Source organism: Taudactylus pleione, unplaced genomic scaffold (genome assembly GCF_031769625.1).
Source record: "Taudactylus pleione unplaced genomic scaffold, aTauple2 ptg000126l, whole genome shotgun sequence".
Lineage (NCBI taxonomy): Eukaryota > Metazoa > Chordata > Amphibia > Anura > Myobatrachidae > Taudactylus > Taudactylus pleione.
The window spans coordinates 373,411-393,753 of record NW_028284528.1 but is presented as its reverse complement, the minus strand read 5'-3'; the positions used below and the strand labels follow the sequence as shown (position 1 = coordinate 393,753).

At 45.5% G+C, this 20,343-nt stretch overlaps 1 protein-coding gene across 2 annotated transcripts in view; it reads right to left on the bottom strand.

Moving 5' to 3' along the window:
* Window positions 1-2,827: 2,827 nt before the first annotated feature.
* GJA5 (gap junction protein alpha 5) overlaps window positions 2,828-20,343 on the bottom strand; it is a 101,634-nt gene continuing 84,118 nt past the window's right edge. For both annotated transcript variants that reach the window (XM_088472576.1, XM_088472577.1), the window contains exon 2: window positions 2,828-4,114. In XM_088472576.1, coding sequence (XP_088328702.1) covers window positions 2,994-4,094 — 1,101 coding nt within the window. In that variant the 5' untranslated portion in view covers window positions 4,095-4,114 and the 3' untranslated portion in view covers window positions 2,828-2,993. The remainder of the gene's footprint in view (window positions 4,115-20,343) is intronic.

The window sequence follows — 20,343 nt, the reverse complement described above, 5'->3', positions numbered from 1 at the left end:
CCCTAATCCCCTTATACTGCCCTGTATTGCTGCGCTGCGCACGTTGGACATACCGCCCAGCAACTGGACAGTCCATTTTCATTAATATTGTCCATTTGGGAGGTATGCACAATCGGAATCACCTCCTGTATATCCCAGCCACATGCAATAACAAATTAGGCCAGTATGGCGTTAGTCTAGACTCTAGACCAGTGGTTGCCAAACAGTGCGCTGTGGAACCCTGGGGTGCGTCGGGATACTTGCAGGGGTGACTCAGGTTAGTGGTCCAGCACCAAATCAAATTATTTATGGCCAATGGAATGTAAATATGTGGACAAACAGAAGCGCAAACCTGTCCCCACCACATAACTGACCCTAATGGTGCATACACACGTTCAGATCAGACAATGATAAAGATATTGTTGTCTGATTGTACTGCATGTGACGGATGATCGTTATCGAACATCCAGCACAGCACCAACCCCCAAACCACTAAACGACCCGCTATCAACGATGGCCGGTCCCTACAGTAACCTTCTCAATATCGATCAGGTTGGACTGCATGCACAGGCGATGGTCGTTATCGTTATCGACCATCCATGCCAGCGCATCGGCCGTCATATGGGGTTTGAAAGGCGCCAAAAACTGTACGATATTAACGATATAACGATAAACGATATTGTTATCGTTTATATTGTCCTACAAAATCTGACCATGTGTATGCACCCTTAGGATGACAGGTAAGCACATTGAATTTCTCAATAACAAACTTATACTTAGGGTGCCATGAAAACAATGCTGATACTCTAGGGCACCGTGATTCAAAAACGTTTGGGAACCACTTGTCTAGACTCTAGAGCTTGAACAATATCATCAGCTGCAACTTCACAGGTGGGTGATTTACCACAGGTGGGCGATTAACCACAGGTGCACATCCAGATGCCAATTAAGATAGGGAAAAAAATTCTTGTGAATTTTTTAAATTTTTACCAGCCTGATTTGTTTTGCTCACAGACACAGCAAGAGAAACATCAGGTAATTCACCCTCAGAGGGCAGAAGTAAAAATAAGGTCTATGGGCTCTATTTATTAACATTATTTTTACTAAAATAAAGTGAAATAGGGTGTTTTCACACCCTTTTCACATTATTTTAGTATCACCTATAGTTACTATAGGGCAATTGGAGTACAATTCATAAAATTCTACTCCAACCCCTAAGGGCTCTATTTATTATCCAGGCCTTATCCAGGGTCTCCCCCAGTTACCGGACTCCAGCCCTGCTCTAACGGGGAGAGCAGAGCTGGGAGTCGGTCCCTGTAATCAGCTGTGTGGTCTAAACAGACCGCAAGCTGATTACTGTAAAGAAAAAGAAAAAAAAAATTGTAAAAAAAAAAATTACTTACCTGACTCCAGGGACCAGTGATCGGGCCTCCGGTGATGACTCCCCTCCGGTCAGCTGGTCTCCCACAGTGCACTGCGGCCCGGTCATCAGGTGATCGGGCCCCAATGCAGTATGGGAGATCACCTGACCGGAGGAATGGAGAACATCACTGGAGGCCTGGAGCATGCAGGTAAGTGTAAGTAAGGGAGAGGAGGGTCGCGCGGGGGGGAGGGGGTGGTCGCGGGGGGTCCGCGATCGCGGGGGCGGGGCTTAGTGCCAGCGGCGGGGCTTAGTGCCGGAGGGGGGTTAGCAGCGGCGACCGGTCGGCGCATGCGCGGGCACTTAATCACGGTATTTTTTGCAAAAATACCGTGATAAGGCTCCGAAGGGGATTCGCAGGGACAGAGCTTTATCGCAAGCTCTGTCCCTGCAAGGGATTTGTAGTAAATCCCTGTGATATTGCCTGAATTCGCAATGCGAATTCAGTCGGTAATATCACACTACAATCTGCATTACCAATGCGGATTGTAGTAAATAGAGCCCTAAGGGTGGTGATTCAAATCTCCCCGAAGTGCCGCAGCGCACAGGAAGATGAGCAAAAGACCGCACACCATAATAAGCGCCAATGTGCGCAGATATCTGGAGGCACATCGCTGAGACCTGAATTTCACCCTAAGGGCCTGATTCACACATGCACACAGCTGCGACCACGGCTGCATCTGGTTCCGCAACAGTGTCTGCATCTTCATTCTAATGCCGCAACCGATTCTCATTCTACTGAGACGCCCACTGGCTGCAGCGCTATTCTAATTCACCATCCTTTGACTTGTGCAATTTTGGGCATCTCGACATGGCTTTCTATGTCAGCGCAACAGCGTTGCCACAGTTGCTGTCAACGATATACCTGCGTCACACCTGCGTCTGGCTGGTTACCCTTCTGTTACCTCCCAGAGAGACGTAACTGAAAATAAAACACTCTGCGCGCAATTTTCATCTGCGCCCTAGAGCGGTAACTATCAGGACTCATGTGCAGTGCAACACAGGAGCGTGCGCAGATGGCAAACATCGTCCGCTTGCGTGCGACATCGTCACTACATGCACCTCTGAATCAGTCCCAAAGACAAAACTTGAGAAAGAAAATGATTTAAAAAAAAAAAAACATTTTATATTTTTAGTTTTTCTCAAAACAAAATATTTTGTTTCAGCTTTTAGAATAAATTCTATAAAAATATAAAAACAAGTCAAACAAATTTACACTATACACAAACTATATACTTTTAAAAGAACTTTTTAAATGGCTATTTCTCTTTGAATCAATAATAAAAGAGTTGTTACTTAATTTGCCAAAAGCAGAACCGGTTTTGCCAATCATCTTCTTAACCAAACAACGGAGATTTGATCATCTTTAGTAATACCAACATTTGTTTCCGTATGCAGTGGCTAAGTGTTCAAGTAAAGTATGTAAAATGCGTAGGAAAAATGTTCTTTATTGCTTTCTTGGCACATTTTAAGGCACAAATAACAGTAAAAAAAATTAATTCTCATTATAACACCCGGGAATCGATAGTCATTATTGCCATATAAATACGAAATGATTGGAAAAGAGTCCTCCTAAAAAAAAAAACCATGTAGTTCACACGGCCAGGTCATCTGAGCGAGTTTTGCTGCTAGCACGGCTGGTCTTGCTCAAGCGACGACCATTATGGCAATACCCGTTGGGCATATGGTGGGAGGCAGAGTGGTTGCCCACTGGACCGTTCTGTGCATAGTTTATGTGGATGAATTGTCCTTGTCCGTCAATGTCCTCTTCACTTTTGACCATTTCGGTGGCAAAATTGACCGTATTTTGCTGAGATGCCATGGTGTTATTGAAAGGGCTACCGAACTTACTCTTGTTACTGCTTAAGCATTGGTTAAAATCTGGAGGGGGGGTGCAGCTCTGGGACCGGTCCTCCGGCTCTATTGTAACCACCCTTACCGCATTCGAGCTATTTGCCGAAGACTTAGATATTCTTTGCTTTAGTTTTTTCCATGACAAATAGTACAGCTCAACAAGACTAAGTAGAAGCGAGAGGGCAGCCACCGCCAACATAAATACAATGAAAACGTTCTTCTCCGTTGGCCGTGACACGTAGCAGTTCACAGGATGCGGGCAAGGACTTCTTTTGCATATATAGAGGGTTTCCAAAAAGATCCCGTAGAGCATGTATTGTCCAACGATAAAAGCTACTTCCATGACGGTGCGGATGAGGATGCTGCACACGTAGGTGTTCAACAGACTTCCCTGAAGCCTGATCTTCCCGCTCACCTCATCCCTATATGGAAGTTCTAGTTTAACGGCTGGGTATTTCTGCTGATGGAATGTGGTGTCTTCGCTCATATCCTGTTTCGACTTCATTTCCTCTTCCCTGAGTTTCTTTTTTTCCTCTATCCGGACGGTGTGCATGGCATGTCCCATGTAAAGTAGAGATGGGGTGGAGACAAAGATGATCTGGAGAACCCAAAATCGGATGTGGGAGATGGGGAACGCTTTATCGTAGCAGACGTTCTCGCAACCAGGTTGGGTGGTGTCGCACATGAAGTCCGATTGTTCGTCTCCCCAGGAGGATTCGGCTGCGGTGCCTAGCACCAGCATCCGGAAGATGAATAGGATGGTCAGCCATACTTTCCCCACCACCGTGGAATGCTTCTGTACTTCCTCTAAGAATTCCCCTAGGAAGGTCCAGTCGCCCATGGCGCCGTGTCTCGCTCAATCTGTGGAAAGGATAAGAAATCATTACTAGCGCTGTATTGCTGCACAAAATAGTTTCTGTGTATGGATTAAGGGCCTGATTAACCAAGTATCACTATTCTGCTACGTGCATTGCTATTGCAGCCTAACAGAAGGACACGCACTTCCCCTTACTCACATCCGTATACTTTAGCAATATAGCGAAATAATCGGTAACATCGGACCCATACGCACACTTGCACAAGCCCTGTCCACACTCAGAAATTGCTAACAACCACACACGCTATGAGACCTCAGGCTGCGTAGGCTGTCACAGTAGATGCACACCACTGAAACAGTGTGCGAACACACTGGCACGCCTGCGTTCCGCCGACCCTCCCCCATCACCACCCACAAAAGGCACTTCCTTTCAATCACTCTGCGATGAGTCTGCGTAGCCTCTGTGATTGCAGTGGCCGGTTCACGCACACGCATTGCAATGCGTGCCCATGCGCAGAACGCAACAATCGGCGGATTATGTGCGTATTAGCAACTGCGAATCAAGCTGAATCAGGCCCTAAATTCATATCAATTAAATTATGGACAAAAAAGACCTTTATAGATGTAAAAGAGGATAGGATTATTGAGCAGATAGTATATCTAAAACAATGCAGTTATGTTAACAATACTATATGTACAATATATATATAATAACTTTGGCAATTTGCAAACATTGCCGTCATTTGTACGCAGCTGTGATGTTCATAAACAACTCATCAGCTTCTAGTCTTCATTCTAGCACCCTGCACCTGTCACAATCCGTGTAGTTCCTCTTTCCTGTCTGAGGTATCGCTCTCTGCTCTGGTGCTTCTAGCACACTCTGGCCTGTATCTCAGAAGTTTGTTGCAGCAGCTGAGTGTGCTAGAAGCACTAGAGCAGAGAGCGACACCCCAGGCAGGAGAGAGGAACTCCACGAATTGTGACAGGTGCGGGGAGATGTACTAAACTCTGAAAAGTGATAATCTGGTGGGTGATAGCTCCCAACTGTCATGTTACAGGCTGTGTTTGAAGAATAACAGTTGGGAGCTGATTGGCTGGTTGGTTATCACTCTCCAGTTTATCAATTTTCAGAGCTTAGTACATCTGGCCCTAAGGGGTTCATTTACTAAAGTGAGAGTTTTTAGAAGTGGAGATGTTGCCCATAGCAACCAATCAGATTCTAGCTATTATCTTCTAGCAGGTGCTAGGTACATGTTAAGTAGAATCCGATTGGTTGCTATGGGCAACATTCTAAAAACTAATGGCTGCACTGTACAAAATTTATGCATAGAATAACATGTGTGACTATGGACCTCATCCAGAGTCGCTCCTTGCGGCAGCTCGGTCGTAAGGGAAAAGGGGCCGGACATGCAAATGAAGCGCTCGCAAGTTGCGTCGTTAAGATGGGATCGTTAGCTGGACGAGCGAGGGGAGGATGCGGCCGTAAGACTAAAAACACGCCCCCTTCTCATCCGCAATACACGTCATCTCCGGGCATATAAGGATTAATCGAGACCATCGGGAACCATCGGAGCTGGTCGTAGAGCTTAAGGTTGACCATACCCTCTCTTAAGCACTACGATCATGTCAGTGTAAAAACCTCCAATGTCACATTTATTTATTAACAGTTTCTTATATAGCGCAGCAAATTCCGTTGCGCTTTACAATTTGAATCAAGATTAACATTATACTGGGTTGTAAAAGACATACATACATACATAAGGGTAAAAGGGCCCTGCTCGCAAGCTTACAATCTATAGGGAAATAGGTGTTGATACACAAGGAGAGGTGCTATTGCAAATTGGTCCAGCCCGATTGCAGAGGTTATTGGTGGGCTGTATAATCCAATCACACTGGAAAGTTGGCCTAGGGTTAGGAGGATCCACACACCAAACCAATGATCCCGGCGCTAATCTGGAAGTCCAAATTTCACCAAATAGATGTGCAACAACCAGTTACTAAAAACAGCAAGTCTAAAGTGATGGGATATGTGAACACCCATAAAAAACCAAGAATGCAATTTGTATCAGACTGCGCTAATATAAAGAAATCTACTGCAAGATAGCAGACGTCACATGCATACATACATCAGTCATGGCTCCAAAATAGGAAATTTGTACTAATTTGTTAATATATTAATTTTTAATCTGATATTTGTTCACAATTAAAAATACACATAATCTACAAATACAACTCACATTAGTCAATATATACAATACACAAAACAATAAACCTCTATTGAGCATATATATCTACACTAAAAACCACTTTGCTACTTGTGCATAATATGGCATGACGAAGTAGATGACGAAACGCGTTGGGACGTGGTTTGGCGTTGCTTTCCGTTACTGGTCGAATAGCCGACGGAGTCCCCGGAGACGTTCGGGTGATATTCAGGCTTCTTCATTTTTATTACTTGCGGTGGTATCTGACCGCTGATTGTGGTACGCATATTCATTGAACAAGTTTTATGTCCGCTGTCTGCAATAAAATCTGTTTTACAGTTTCATGCACTATGTGGCGCCCCTTCTTTCTTGCTCTTAATTCCAGATATATATATATACTTTTATTTATATATTATTAATAGCAGTCTGTGGAAACAAGTTAAGGGAAAATGGTAGTTATCATGCTTCTTCTTATAGCCTGCCCACAGTGATTTATGATTAAGTAAATAAACCTCATTTTAATGACACTGCTGCTGTAGTAATAATAAGTTGTAAATAATTTGATCATTTCTGAAATGGGACTATGTCTATGTACAGTGCCGTCACTAGGGAGGTGCGGGCTACAATGGGTGACACTATCCGAGGGGGTTACACTGTCTGTGTATTGGTTTGGTAGTTGTTTATTCATGTTTAAGTCTGATCTCCTATATTGCTGAATTCTAACTTAGGGCCTGATTCAGAGCCGTTCGCTATTTGTGGTCGTTCGTTCAAAAACAAGGGGTGGCTATTCAAATGATCCGTTCGCAAATTGCAGTCTGTTCCCACCTCTAAGTCTGAACGAGCGAGCAAAACATACACTAGTTTTTTTGATAAAAACGCCCCCTGGCCGCACGCACCATACGTCATGTCCGCTATTTATTAGATTAATCGAGTACATCGTACAGCGTATGAACTGCTCGCTATTCTTGTGGTTGGTGTTTTCAACCACTATTTTGCGAGCAGTTCTGAGTTTAAAAAAACCAAGTGACGTGGTCAATGACGCTGCTGTATTAAATATGCACTCCCTTAAAACGCCCGTTTTGACCTTTAAGCACGCCTGCGTTCGGATCTCCACTCCCCGTTTTCAAGCACCTTCCCCTGTTACCACCCACATACGCCTCATTCTGTCACTCAAAATAGCAGGCCCTCGCTATATTGCGTACCAACGATTTTCGGCCGCACTGACTGGTTCGCGCATGCGTACTAAAAACCGTACGCATGCGCAGATGTGCGAACATCGCTCGGAACTAGCGTACTGCCGCTAGCGAGTGGCTCTGAATGAGGGCCTTAGTCAGAGATATCTTTGTTGCATCTTACATGGCAACTCTCTGTACCTGAAAGGCTTGTTTAAACAAAGAAGAAAATATATACAGTATATATATATATATATATATATATATATATATATATATACTAAACGAAGCTCGAGTTTCTTTCAGCATGTCAGAAAAAGCAACATTTGAAGTTTTATTACAAATGTGTTAAATTTGAGCTGTTGAAGAAAAAGGTCCCGGCTGCCGCTGGAAGATTATCTGTAAGAGGCCGGCTCTACAATAGGGTGCTAAACGGCGCTCCGACTAATCTCTCATTTATTTTAATGGCATCTTAATGACAGCTAAGTAGGACTTGGCAAGCCCTTGTAAATAAGGCAGTAAATTTTAATGATAGCCCTTTAATCGCAGTCCTTGCTTATAACTCAGTAAATGAGCCACTCTGCCTCACGGTCAGCTCCCATTCCCAATAACAGTGGGCAACATGTACAGTATATCATTAGCAGGGAGTTTAGGTTCTGATAAATTGTATCCCCCACCCCCATATAGTATGTGTACCCCACCGGGCAATTAGGTTAGCTTCAAAAGGGTCTTTACTAATAACTATCTGGGGTATTTTTGTATAAATGTATAGCAAAGGGCTTAGGGGTCCATTCCTTATGCTAATTATCAGGGGGGTCAGGCAACCCTGATAATTAGGTATCCAATTTGCTGCAAATAGCTTTGGTGGATACAAAGTCACCGCAGCAATTCAACATTCATTGCTCCAATGTGGAGACAGCTGATCTGAAAATCAGCTGTTTCCACGATGTCCTTCACTGCTGCTTCCCGCAGACTCAACAGCGCTACTGCGCATGCGTGACCTACGGCGGAAGGAACCAGATGGGGCGGAGGGAAACAAATGGACCCCTCTTCGCAACCCAGGAATCCTTCCCATTGGAAGGAGCTGCGGTCTGAAGTTGGCGTAAGTTTCAGCAGTCAAACTCCAAAAAAATATATTATTTTCAGAGTTTGATGAATTTAGGTCCCCATACTAGTGTATGGGGACAGCGGGTCACATCGGGGCTAAAAAGTCTATATATACACAATGTAAATAATCTTTGATATCTCCTTCGTTACCTTTATAATAAATGTCTCTCACTCCTAATTTATACAAAAGTAGGTGGATTAGGGTGTTACTCAACGGGGTGTAGTTATGAGACCGCCAGCCGTGATGCCGCCAGTCTCAATACCGACTGAGAAATCCTGACAATGGACTTAAGATAGGCATCGAAAGACCGCCTATACCGAACGAGGTAAGTCTGGGGTGCCATAGGCAAACGCAGGGAGGGTTTCCGTCTGCCTGGAAACCCCCCTCCCAAGCCCACACCATGACCACAATAGAAATAGTAGTATATTAGAATTTTACTAGTGCTGTATGTTCTTCTTAGTAATACAATTGAAATAATTAGCACCACCTGTGGATCTTTTAACATGTATCAGCCAGTAATAAATACACCTGTGTACCAACTAGGAGATCTGGAAAACATTCACTGTTAGGGATGTGCTGCTATAGAGCCCAATATGTACATATATGTCGAGGGCAGTGCTAGGTTCTTCTGCTGCTCCCCCAGACTCCCGGACTTGCTCGAATGCTCTGGAATGGTGCCCACATCTAAATTAAAACCATTCAGCTCAGGCAGGATGGCCCTACTGCCGCATTTAATGGCTTACTGCGATCGCTGGTCCTGTATATGCTGGAATTATGACACACAATATACTTTGTATGATGCATATTAAAGCTGGTTAAGTGCTAATTCTACCCTCTTCATGGAATGGCCACACTCACTCTAAAATCAGGCATTTGGAAACCCCCCTCTAGAAATCCTGCATTTGCCACTGGGTGCCCTTAGCGTTAGCCGCCGGGGGAGAGGGTTAGGTTTAGGGAGCGTAGCAGGGTTAGGTACCCCTAGAGGGGAGGTTTAGGGTTAGGCACCAATAAGGGGTGGGGGGGGGGGTTAGGTTAAGGCATGAAGAGGGGTTAGGTTTAGGCACTAACTGGGAGGGTTAGGGTGTGAGGTGGGGAGGGTTAGGGAGTGGGGCCGGGAGGGTATGTATACTTACCCGACCCCTGTCGGTATACCAACCATAGGGATGCCGCTGTCTGTATTCTGACAGGAGGCATCCCGACAGCTGGCATATCATACCAATTCCTTACTCAACACTCTAATCCACCCAGCTTCAGCCCGCTCCTCACATCAGTGGAAAACATTTGCGCCACCATGGTGATGTACAGATCCATGCACTTATGGTAAAGTCAGACGCATTTGCTTCAAGACAGGAGCAGGACATCACAAAATGTATGACAAATTTATTCCACTTCAGGTTGACTTCAATTGAGCCACTAAGGAACCTGCCACAAATCACGAAGTGAATCACCAAGTCCTGAGCCATCAAACTGGACCAATTCAATCGATAGTTCTAACTTGTTTGGAATGTACTGTACCCGTTGCCTCCACCCCATCATGGCCATTTCAGTATCTCATCCCGATAAATGGAATCTTGTTCTTACAGATCAGGGCTGTAGTCTGGGCCAGTAGTTGTAAAATTCATAGTAGCCAATCAGACACGGGCTTTCATTGTTTATCTCGCACTAGAAAAGTAAAAGATAATTGCTGGTTGGCCGCTGTTTCACTGCAAATTTTGCACCTAGAGACCATGATAATGAGTCCTAGCCGCAGATTCAGTTATTCGCGGCTTGACTAGCGCAGTTTCCTTGAGTAAAGTGGCCTGTGATCAGCCCTGAGGCTGCAGGTACAGTAATGCTCATTTATGCTCACATTGGCTGAAAATGCAGGCGTTTCTCGACTGTTTCGGGGGCGTCACATCCTGCGCCTGCGATTCTGTACGCAAGGAACAGGTCTCCGGTGTTTTACGGCGGCCATTCTGAGTAACCATAGGTTGACTCAAGAAGTCAATGTTTTGCATGATCTGCATCTGGTGCTGCGTCTGTTTTTGCAGTTACGGGCAGCTGCGAGGGCTCTGATGGGCCTCTCTGTACAAGTCCCGGCCACTGTTCTATTGGTATATTTTCGCAAATTCTCAGCTGAAAAAATATCTAGTGTGGTTGCGGGGAGAGTGGGTAAAGGCACAATCGCAGGGGACACGTGGAAGGGACATATATATGTACTAGTTGTGGGCAGGGTGCGATCACACTCCAGTCTTTGTTCTAAAATGACAAACTGGAAATTAAATAAAAGAAGCGATAGGCAGGGAATTAGGACACAGCTGGGGCCAGTGTAGCCCTTTGGGGATCCCCCACCACCCCGGACAAATGAGAACAGTAGTAGATACAAGAAGCTAAGCTTTTCAGAGAGGGGCGTATCTGTAATGGGTGCAGGGCCCCTGGGTCCAGGGGGCCCCTGCACTACACACCCTGCACCCATAGTATTACTTAACTCTCCGGAGTCCCACTTTGGAGCGGGAGTCAGTCGCTGTTAAAACGACTGAAAAATGTCTGCAGCGGCCATTTTCCCAGTGACCTGTGCATACTGTATAGACTCTGGGCGCACTCTAGGGCCCAGAGTCTATAACTCCGGCGCTGGCCGCACACAGCTCAGTGCGCTGCCGGCCGCCGGACAGAGAGGAGGGGGCCCGTGTCGGGGGAACGCCCCTGTTTTCAGATCTTAGTAAACATGCCTCTATCACACTCACCATAGACAAGTATGGGGACTGCTTTTGTGACTGATAGAATAGGGACCACAGCAGATATTTCCGCGTTATCTTAGTAATAAATATCAGTATTACATAAAATGCCGTAAACGTCTGTTTTTATAGGATAGGCCCGAAAATGTTGTTTAATAAACAACATTAAACTAGCAACTAGCTAACTAGGTGGGCCAGAAGTGACACAGGGCGGACTTGGGGAGACACAAGGTTAACCTGGAGTGATACATGGGGAGCCTGGAGAAACAAAGAGTAGGCCTGAAGTGACACAGGGGGAGCCTAGAGAGAACCTGGAATGACCCAGGGGGTACCTGGAATGAAACAGGGTGGGCCTAGAGTGACGCAAGGGGAGTCTGTAGAGTCACAGAGGAGGCCTGGACTGGCACAGAGAGAACATAGAGTGACACAAGGGGGGCCTGGAGTGACACGGATGGGGGGGGAGGGAGTCCCTTACTTTGCCAGGAGCGCTTGGACCCCTATATACACCCCTGGTTCCTTACAGTAAATGTGTGCATGCAGAAATACCTTTATTGTACACAGTGCAGTGAAACCAATCTTGCAGTATGAAGTAGCAGTCATAAGACAAGAATGAGCAATATAAATTACTGATGGAAGTTTGCAAGTAAAATCCATTTATTATTATTTCATGTTATTGACCGGTCATTAGTGGAGCAACCATAGAGGATGAGGTCTACCCTGAACTGGCTCTGACAGTCATGGCGATTCTTCTGCTGAATCTGATTCCCATGGCTGATCCACACAACTATCTCTCTCTCTCTCTCTCAAATCTATCTATCTATCTCATATCTATCTATCTATCTATCTATCTATCTATCTATCTATCTATCTCTAATCTACCTATCTATTTATCTATCTATCTCATATTTATCATTCTTCTCTTATTTATCTATCATTCTATCTCATATATTTCTTTCTATCTATCTATCTATCTATCTATCTATCTATCTATCTCATATCTATCTATCTATCTATCTATCTATATCTATCTATCTCATATGTATCTATCTCATATCTATCTATCTCTCTATCTCATATCTATCTATCTATCTATCTATCTATCTATCTATCTATCCAGGGGCGGATTGAGCATTACATTTTGCGGGGAAAATCCCGGTGAGCCGATTGGTTGTGGGGCCGCTTGTTATTTGAGGCCCCGCCCCCCAATTCGCGTCACTGAGCCGGCTCCTATGTGTTTTACACAAGGAGCCCGGCTGCCTATCAGTACTGCCTGGCTGCGCGTCTGAGCCTCTCTCGCGAGAAGAGAGGCCAGCGTATAGTCGGCGTCAACAAGGAGGAGTGAGGTGAAGTGGCGCGGGACCGCGGGTGACAGCGTGGCTGCGGTGAGGGTAAGTTGCGGCGGGGATGGGGGGCCGGTCAGAGCAGTCTGTCAGCCTGATCACATCCTCTCCACTCTCCCCTCCCCAGGCTGTGAAATGTCATGTTTAAGTTTCATTTCACAGCCTGGGGAAGGGGCAGAGTGGAGAGGAGACAATCGGGTTTGGCTGCAGTCTAGGGGGTGATAATCTGTCTGTGGAGGAGGGGGGGGTCTGATATACTAGGGGTGGAGATGATGATCTGTCTGTGGGGGAGGGGGGTCTGCTGTATTAGGGGCGGGGGAGATGATGATCTGTCTGGGGGAGGGGGGGTCTGCTATACTAAGGACGGGGGAGATGATCTATCTGGGGGAGGGGGCTCTGCTATACTAAGGGCTGGGGAGATGATCTGTCTGGGGATGGGGGTCTGCTATACTAAGGGCGGGGGAGATGATGATCTGTCTGGGGATGGGGGTCTGCTATACTAGGGGTGGGGGAGATGATCTGTCTGGGGGAGGGGGGTCTGCTATACTAAGGGCGGGGGAAATGATGATCTGCCTGAGGAGACGAGGCGGTTTGATCTCTCTGGGGAGGGAGGGTATTCTTTGTGTGAGAAAGAAGGGCTATTCTGTGCTAGGGCAGGAGGATGCCACTGAGGAGACGCAGGATGATGGCGCTCGGGAGACACAGGAGGATGGCACTGTGGGTGGATGGTGCCGGAGAGAATTGGGGGTGGCACTGGAGAGGCGCAGGGTGATAGTGTTGAATAAACACACGAGAGGGGTGGTGCTGGAGACACACATATAGGATGGTATTAAAGCTGATACTATTAGAAGAAAACACTGGGGCACAGTAATCTTCAGTAAGATTACAATTCTAATGAAACCATATTCTGATGTAAATGGAACCAAAGGAGCAAATATATTTTATTAATATAAAATTGTTTGATATGGGAAACCCACATTTATTATCTGGTTGAACCTCTGTTGCATGATAATAACATTGGTTTTATTGGGACACATACAGATGGCTTCTAGACCATGGGATCTCGTGCATGAATAGCAAATACCAACTCAAGCCTGTCCAGGGAGGATCAAATTCTTCAGAGATTCCCCGTTGCAGAGAAATCATATAGGTAAGAAAATACTCATTCACATGCTTGATGTTCTTAGTCACTGGAGAGAGGGACTGTGGGCATGGCTATCAGCTCCTGGAGCGGTAGGCATGCCCCCAGTATGACTATGACTGAAACAGGGGGAGTGGCTTGCGAGCATGGTGTTTCGCATTAGGTCGCACCCCTTTTCACGAGGCCACACCCACTTTTTCGGCGCGCACACCGAGGGCCACTTTCACAGATTTTTCCAGGGCCACTTTCAATTCCCAATCCACCCCTGTATCTATCTATCTCTCTCTCTCTCTATCTCATATGTATCTATCTATCTATCTATCTATCTATCTATCTATCTATCTATCTATCTATCTATCTATCACATATCTATCTATATATCTATTTCATATATATAAATTCAAACGGATGCACTCACTGTTCATTCAAACACATGTGGGGACCAACGCATAGAAGAGGATTGAATGGGCACTCACCAGTCAGTAGAAAAAGCAAGTTTAATTACTCACAAATCACATAATTGACTGGCTTTATGTGATTTTTGAGTAATTAAACTGCTTTTTCTACTGACTGGTGAGTGCCCATTCAATCCTCTTCTATTTCATATATATATATATCATGTGTTTCTATCTCATATCTACAGTATCTCACATCTCACGGTAGTCCCTGGGTGCAGGGTGTGCAGTGTGGGGTCCTCCTAGACTCATGGGCACTGCACACCCTGCACCCGTGATTGAATTACTGGGTGAGATGGGTACAGGATGCCGGCGCTCGGAATTCCGACACCGGCATCCCAACCAGGTTACAATCCCAATACCTCCAGGTAAGTAAGCAGCCTAAACCTAAGCCTCCCCCTAGTGTCGATTCGCCGGGATTCCGGCGTCGGCATTCTGGACACCAGAATCCCAGCTGTCGGGATTATGGCCGCATCCCGCCAGAGTTTTGTGGGACCCATAGCAACATTTGAAGGGCCCCCTACCCCAATGCTTCTAGAAAGACACCTCTCTCCACATGGGTTATTCATTTTATGCCCCATAGAAGTGTCCTAGTTAATTTTAGACCCCAATAGAAGTGCCCTTGTGTACCCACAGTTTACAATATGCCACATTGTAGTACTGCCAAAACATTGTGCAATGCTAAATCAGGCCCTGAGATTAATACATATGAGATATACATATAGAGATAGATAGAGAGAGAGAGAGAGATAGAGAGATATGAGATAGATAGACAGATAGATAGAGACATATGAGATAGATAGATAGATATGAGATAGATAGATAGATTGATGCATAGATAGATAGATAGATAGATAGATATATATGAGATAGATAGATAGATATGAGATAGAGAGAGAGAGACAGATGATATAGATCAGTGATTCTCAAACTCGGTCCTCAGGACCAGGGCCGCAACTAGGGGGGGCTAGAGGTGCACGTGCACCGGGAGGGAATTGCGGGGGGGGTGAAAATGCAGACTCTGCCATCTGAAAATGGGCGCCGCCGAAGAGGAGACTAATGCTAGAGGTCCTTACTGGACCTCTAGCGTCTGTCTCTTCCTTGGCGGCGGCCATTTTTGGATGGCCGTTTTCAGCAGATTCCATGCGGACTAGCCGTCCGTATGGACTCTGCTGAAAACGGCCATCAAAAAATGGCCGCCGCCAAGGAAGAGACAGGTGCTAGAGGTCCTACTGGACCTCTAGTGTCTGTTAGCAGAGCGCAATGCACACAGCGTTCCCGGAAGTGCCGGGAACGCTGGCGCTGCAGGGAGAGGATGCTGAGAGCTGCATCTTCTCCCTTCAAACCCCCCTGGCAACGAGCATAAACCCCCCTGGAAACGAGCATGGAACCCCATGGCAACGAGCATGGAACCAGGGACGTCTGAGTAATGCACTACCTTATGGAGGAGCAAGGACAAAATCCAGGTACGGGAAGGGAGGGGGGCGCAAAATTGCTGCCTTGCACCGGGTGACAGATATCCTAGTTTCGGCCCTGCTCAGGACCCCCACACAGTTCACGTTTTGCATGTCACCCAGCAGGTGCACAGGTGTAATCATTACTCAATGACACATTTTAAAAGGCCCACAGGTGGAGCTATTTATTTCACTTGATTCAGTGCAGAGACATGGAAAACATGCACTGTTTGAGGTCCTGAGGACTGAGTTTGAGAACCTGTGATATAGATAGAGAGAGATAGATATATATGAGAGAGAGAGAGATGAGATAGATAGATAGATATGAGAGAGAGAGATATGAGATAGATATGAGATAGATGGGATGTAGCTCCCCGACTGTCAAATCCCGGCAAGGTACTAATGACAGGCGTTGAAAACCCGACGCCTGTCATTAGACCTATGCCGGGAGCCCGACGCCCGGCATACCGAACGAAGGTAAGCTGGGCGCGGACAGCTGTGTTTTTTAGGTGTCAGGGCTCCCTGTGGCACCCCCCTGGGAAGGTTAGGTATAAGGTTAGGTTTAGGCTAGGGGAAAGGGGGGGTTAGGGTTAGGCACCCCCTTGGGAGACTTAGGTTTAGGCTGCGGGAACGTGTGGGGTTAGGTTTAGGCACTTAGAGGGGGGTTAGGGCGGTAATACCTACTACACCCATAGATATTAGATAGATAGATAGATGTGAGATAGATAGATATATAGATAGATATGAGATAGATAGATAGATATGAGATAGATAGATAGATGTGAGATAGATAGATATTAGATAGATATGATATAGATAGATAGATAATTAGATATATAGATAGATATGAGATAGATATAACAGATAGATAGATAGATAGATAGATATGAGATAGATATGGATTGATAGATATGAAATAGATAGGAGATAGACAGACATATATGAGATAGATATAAGATAGATAGATAAATATAATATATATATATATATGAGATAGATATGATATAAATAGATATGATATACTGTAGATAGATAAATACATACATATTATATAGACAGATACATATGATATAGATAGATATTGATTGATAGATATGAGATAGATAAATATAAGATAGATATTAGCTAAATATGTATATACTGTATGAGACAGATAGATAGATATGCGACAGATAGAGATAGATATGAGATAGATAGATGTAAAGATATGAGATAGATAGAATGATAGATATATATGAGATAGATAGATATGAGATAGATAGATACATAGATATGAGATAGATAGATAGAGAGATAGATAGATAGATATGAGATCTATAGATATAATTATAGATATATATGAGATAGATAGATAAATAGATAGTTAGATATGAGATAGATAGATAAATAGATAGATATATAGATATGAGATAGATAGATACATAGATATGAGAGATAGATAGATAGATAGATAGATAGATAGAGATGAGATAGATAGACAGATAGATAGATAGATAGATAGATAGATAGATAAGAGATAGACAGAGAAATATGAGATAGATAGATTAGATATGAGATAGATAAATATGAGATAGATAGATGATACATAGAAAGATAGATATGAGATAGATATATTAGATATGAGATAGACAGATATGAGATAGATAGATTAGATATGAGATAGATAGATAGATAGATATATTAGATATGAGATAGATAAATATGAGATAGACAGATAGATAGATATATAAGCAGGGCCGGTTCTATGGTTACGCATGGTACGCGGCCGCGTAAGGCGCCACGTAGTGAAGGGCGCCGCGGCCGCGACCATGCAGAATTACCGCGGTGCAGACTGTGTCTCTGTGACACAGCTGCACCGCGCGTGTAGCGCTGACCGGACGGAGTTCGGTCAGCGCTACACAGTGCCAAACACACAGCCGCCGGAGCCGGCAACTGTGTGTTTGTTTCAGCAGCTGATGAGAGTCTGTCAGACTCTCATCGGCTGCTGTAGCTCCCACTGCGGGAGCCATCTTCCGGCTCCCGCAGTGGGTAATGAGAGAGACGTCGTCATGACGACGTCTCTCCCATAATGCAAAGCGGCCCTGGAGAATGGTCGGGAGTAGCGGAAATCGGCGGCGGGAGCAGGAGCGGGGGGTTCAGGTAAGTGTTTTTTTTTTGTTTTGTTTTTTATAACGTGTGTCTCTACTGGGGGGGGCTACAAGGGGGGATTACTACTGGGGGGGGCTACAAGGGGGGATTACTACTGGGGGCACTTGAAGGGGGGATTACTACTGGGGGCACTTGAAGGGGGGGACTACTACTGGGGGCACTTGAAGGGGGATTACTACTGGGGCACTTGAAGGGGGGACTACTACTGGGGGCACTGTATAAGCTTACTAATGGGGGCACTGCACAGGGGGGACCACTAACGCGGGCACTGCATAGGGGGGGCGCCAAAAAACCTACTCGCTTACCAAAAAATTTGGGCTAGGGCCGGCCCTGTATATAAGATATGAGATAGACAGATAGATAGATATGAGATAGATAGGATTTAGGATGCACCCAGCCTGCGTGTGATGAAATACTTGAGCTTGGGTGTGGGCCCTCTAATACAAGAAGAAACATGCACTGGATTTGACCTGTCAAAATATTGTCTCCACATGTGATCTCTTACAGAAAGTGTCCATGTGCAGTTTGGGCTATGGTTGTCATGGGGAGTCTGACCTAGGCCGACATGAATCAAGCATTGTAAACTCTGCCCAGCAAGAGAAAAACTCTTCTGTGTTATTTTATGGGGCCCGAAGTGCGGGCGTAGAGGTTCATCAGACACTTGGGTTATATAAACAGTATCTAATGCTTTCACAGCCTCAGACCTTACATGTCCTAACACTCGCATCCTGCGTGCAGATTATATGTGTGAAACAATTGTAGGTTTAGGAACTTTATAGGTTTTGCAGGTTACCTGGTCCTAAATCAGCCCCCAAACTAAAATGTCCTAAAATGTAACAAATGTATGTTAATAGCGTCTTTGTTTAATGTTTAAAACAGAAAAAAAAATCAGCTTTGTGCAGTGAAGAGCGACCTGTCGTCCCAATGCCACGAATGAGTTGGCAAAATCAACCACAGGAATATTCTCAGGTCTAATCTCATTGTTTGGTGATTTTTCATAGGGTTTGGGTTAATATTATGTAGTGTGGGCTACATGCATTGTGTTTGTGTTTAAATTGTGTATTTTGGCATATATACACTACAGTAATGCATACTTGCTGACATTCTGGGCGGGCGGCTACATGAGGGGGTGTGGCGCAGATGGCATGCTTTATTAGGGGTGGAATGGGGGGTGTGGCCGCACGATCGTGCCATCATGGCCACGCCCCTTGCTACACAATGCTGAGATTGGCGGTATTGTGAAGCAGAGGGCGGGGCTACCTTGACGCGATACAGGGCGAATTGCGGCATCGGCCCTTCCGCTGCTGGTGTGTTTGAGTTATGTTGTGGGGGTGTCCGGTGTTGGTGCAGGGGGAGGTGGGGGGTCCGAGGTAGGCGGCTGGCCGGGAGACTTTTCCACCTTTCCGGGTGGCCTGGGAGTGCCACCCTATTTTCGGCCATTTCGGGAGGGTGGGCTAGTATGCAGTGATGTGTATTTTATCTATATACTGTGTGACTTGTGCTACACACCTGACGTGTTATTCAAACCAGCGGTGGTTGGATTGTTTAAGTAATCAGACAGAACAGCTGAGTTGTTGTCAAACTTCAGAGATTTTCCCTGTTCTTCCCTGTGCGCTCGGCCATTGCTGGATGGGTTTTCCATAATTAAATTAATTTCCATCTCACGCTTTCCTTACAGTGTATACACGGTGACACAACATCTCTCATTCACGTGTTGTCTCCTCCTACTGGGGCTTATTCTGAGTTGGGCGAAGCCAGGTCCGTGTGCGCATCTCGTGACGGTTGCTCATCTGGGACTTTATGCAAATACCGCTACAAATTCCGTCTCTGGTGTAAATCCGTGCCTATAAATGCGCCAGGACCGAGACGCCCACTATGAGCATGTGTAGGTGCTGTATAATGCCGCCTGCTGCGTCTTTACACGCCGCCTTCGGACGCACCATCAAAACGTTCACCAGCTCTATGGCAGGTGCAGCTTTTACGTCTGAGTACGGCCTACTATGTGCGCAATTAGGTGTCTGTGTGCGCAAACACTACAACTCCGTGAGTATCGGTAATGCATATGGCTCTAAATCAGGCCTATTATGTGGTGATATAGAGTATTCAACCGGAGTATCTGTGGCCCATTAATCTACATTCTAGACCCACTTCCTGTTGCCCCTTTACCTCCTCAATGTCACATCACTGTACGTTTATTACGTATTACATCTTCCTATGTTATATAGTGCTGTGATGTATGCTAGCACTTTATAACTGAATACACTATTAGGTTCAGTAGCGCATGCAGGGGGGTTTCTGAGTATCCAGAAACCCCCCAGACAGCCTCAAGAGCAGGCACCATGTCGGTAAGCCCTGCCTCCTCGATGGAAAATGCCACAATTTACTGGCTAATAGGGAGGAGGCGGAGCTAATATAAAACGATTCTATTAGAATTGCGTCATTTGGCTCTGCCCACTACCGTTTGACCAGAGAATCGCAGCATTTTGCCGCTAAGGAGAGGGGCCTAATGACATGCTGCCAGCCTGTTAGGTCCTGAC